Here is an 823-nt window from a genome sequence, read left to right as displayed (position 1 = left end):
CCATACTTTCCCCTCTGCCCTTTCATACTTTCCCCTCTGCCCCTCCATACTTTCCCATCTGCCCTTTCATACTTTCCCCCCTGCCCTTCCATACTTTCCCATCTGCCCTTTCATACTTTCCCCTCTGCCCTTTCATACTTTCCCCTCTGCCCTTTCATACTTTCCCCTCTGCCCCTCCATACTTCCCTCTCCAACTTTCCATTCTTCTTCCCTACTTCTCCATACTCCCTCTTCCTCTCCATCCTCCTCCACATCTACAAACCCCCTCAAGTCATTTACATCAAAACACTATGGAGTCCTTACAGTAGCAGAGACCCAGCCTAAAGGTCAACACCTCATATCCTGTCACTACACTGTCCATAGCCAACAGTCCAGTCTATCTAGCTGTAAATAGATACCACAATGTGGTATAGTCATCTGTGTACATAACCAAGACAACCACCAACAGCCTAGTCCACCTAACAGTTGGTATTACAGTATACCACACTGCCATACTGTCTTAAGTCTAGAACTAAGACAACTGTCAGTGGTCCAGTCAATCTAACTACAAGTAGGTGCCACAGGAAGGCCAAGTTCACTGCTGTTATCAGTGGTAGCTCCTTGAAATTGATGAGTGATGAGCAGTATATTGACTTGTAGTAATACCTGTGATGTGTTTGTGTGTTTTTGTTTTTTAATATTCAATGTTTTTTTTTTGTTTTTTTTTTTCTTGTTTAAGATTTCTGAATTGGAACAACTTGTGGAGATGACTAAGAATTTATTTGGTGTTGATAGGGATGAGATGCTGTTCCAGTTAATCAGAGGATATGGTTAGTGCTATTTT

The 823-nt window shown here is 42.4% G+C and overlaps 1 protein-coding gene across 1 annotated transcript in view; it reads left to right on the top strand.

Moving 5' to 3' along the window:
- The window catches only part of LOC106870486 (leucine-rich PPR motif-containing protein, mitochondrial), a 13313-nt gene extending 12496 nt beyond the window's left edge, over positions 1-817 (top strand). Inside the window, exon 12 of the mRNA XM_014916599.2 lies at positions 719-817. Within this exon, the coding sequence (XP_014772085.2) occupies positions 719-814 (96 nt within the window). The 3' untranslated portion in view covers positions 815-817. The remainder of the gene's footprint in view (positions 1-718) is intronic.
- Positions 818-823: the final 6 nt, after the last annotated feature.

Source organism: Octopus bimaculoides, chromosome 11 (genome assembly GCF_001194135.2).
Source record: "Octopus bimaculoides isolate UCB-OBI-ISO-001 chromosome 11, ASM119413v2, whole genome shotgun sequence".
NCBI lineage: Eukaryota > Metazoa > Mollusca > Cephalopoda > Octopoda > Octopodidae > Octopus > Octopus bimaculoides.
This window is presented reverse-complemented; position numbering and strand designations above follow the sequence as displayed.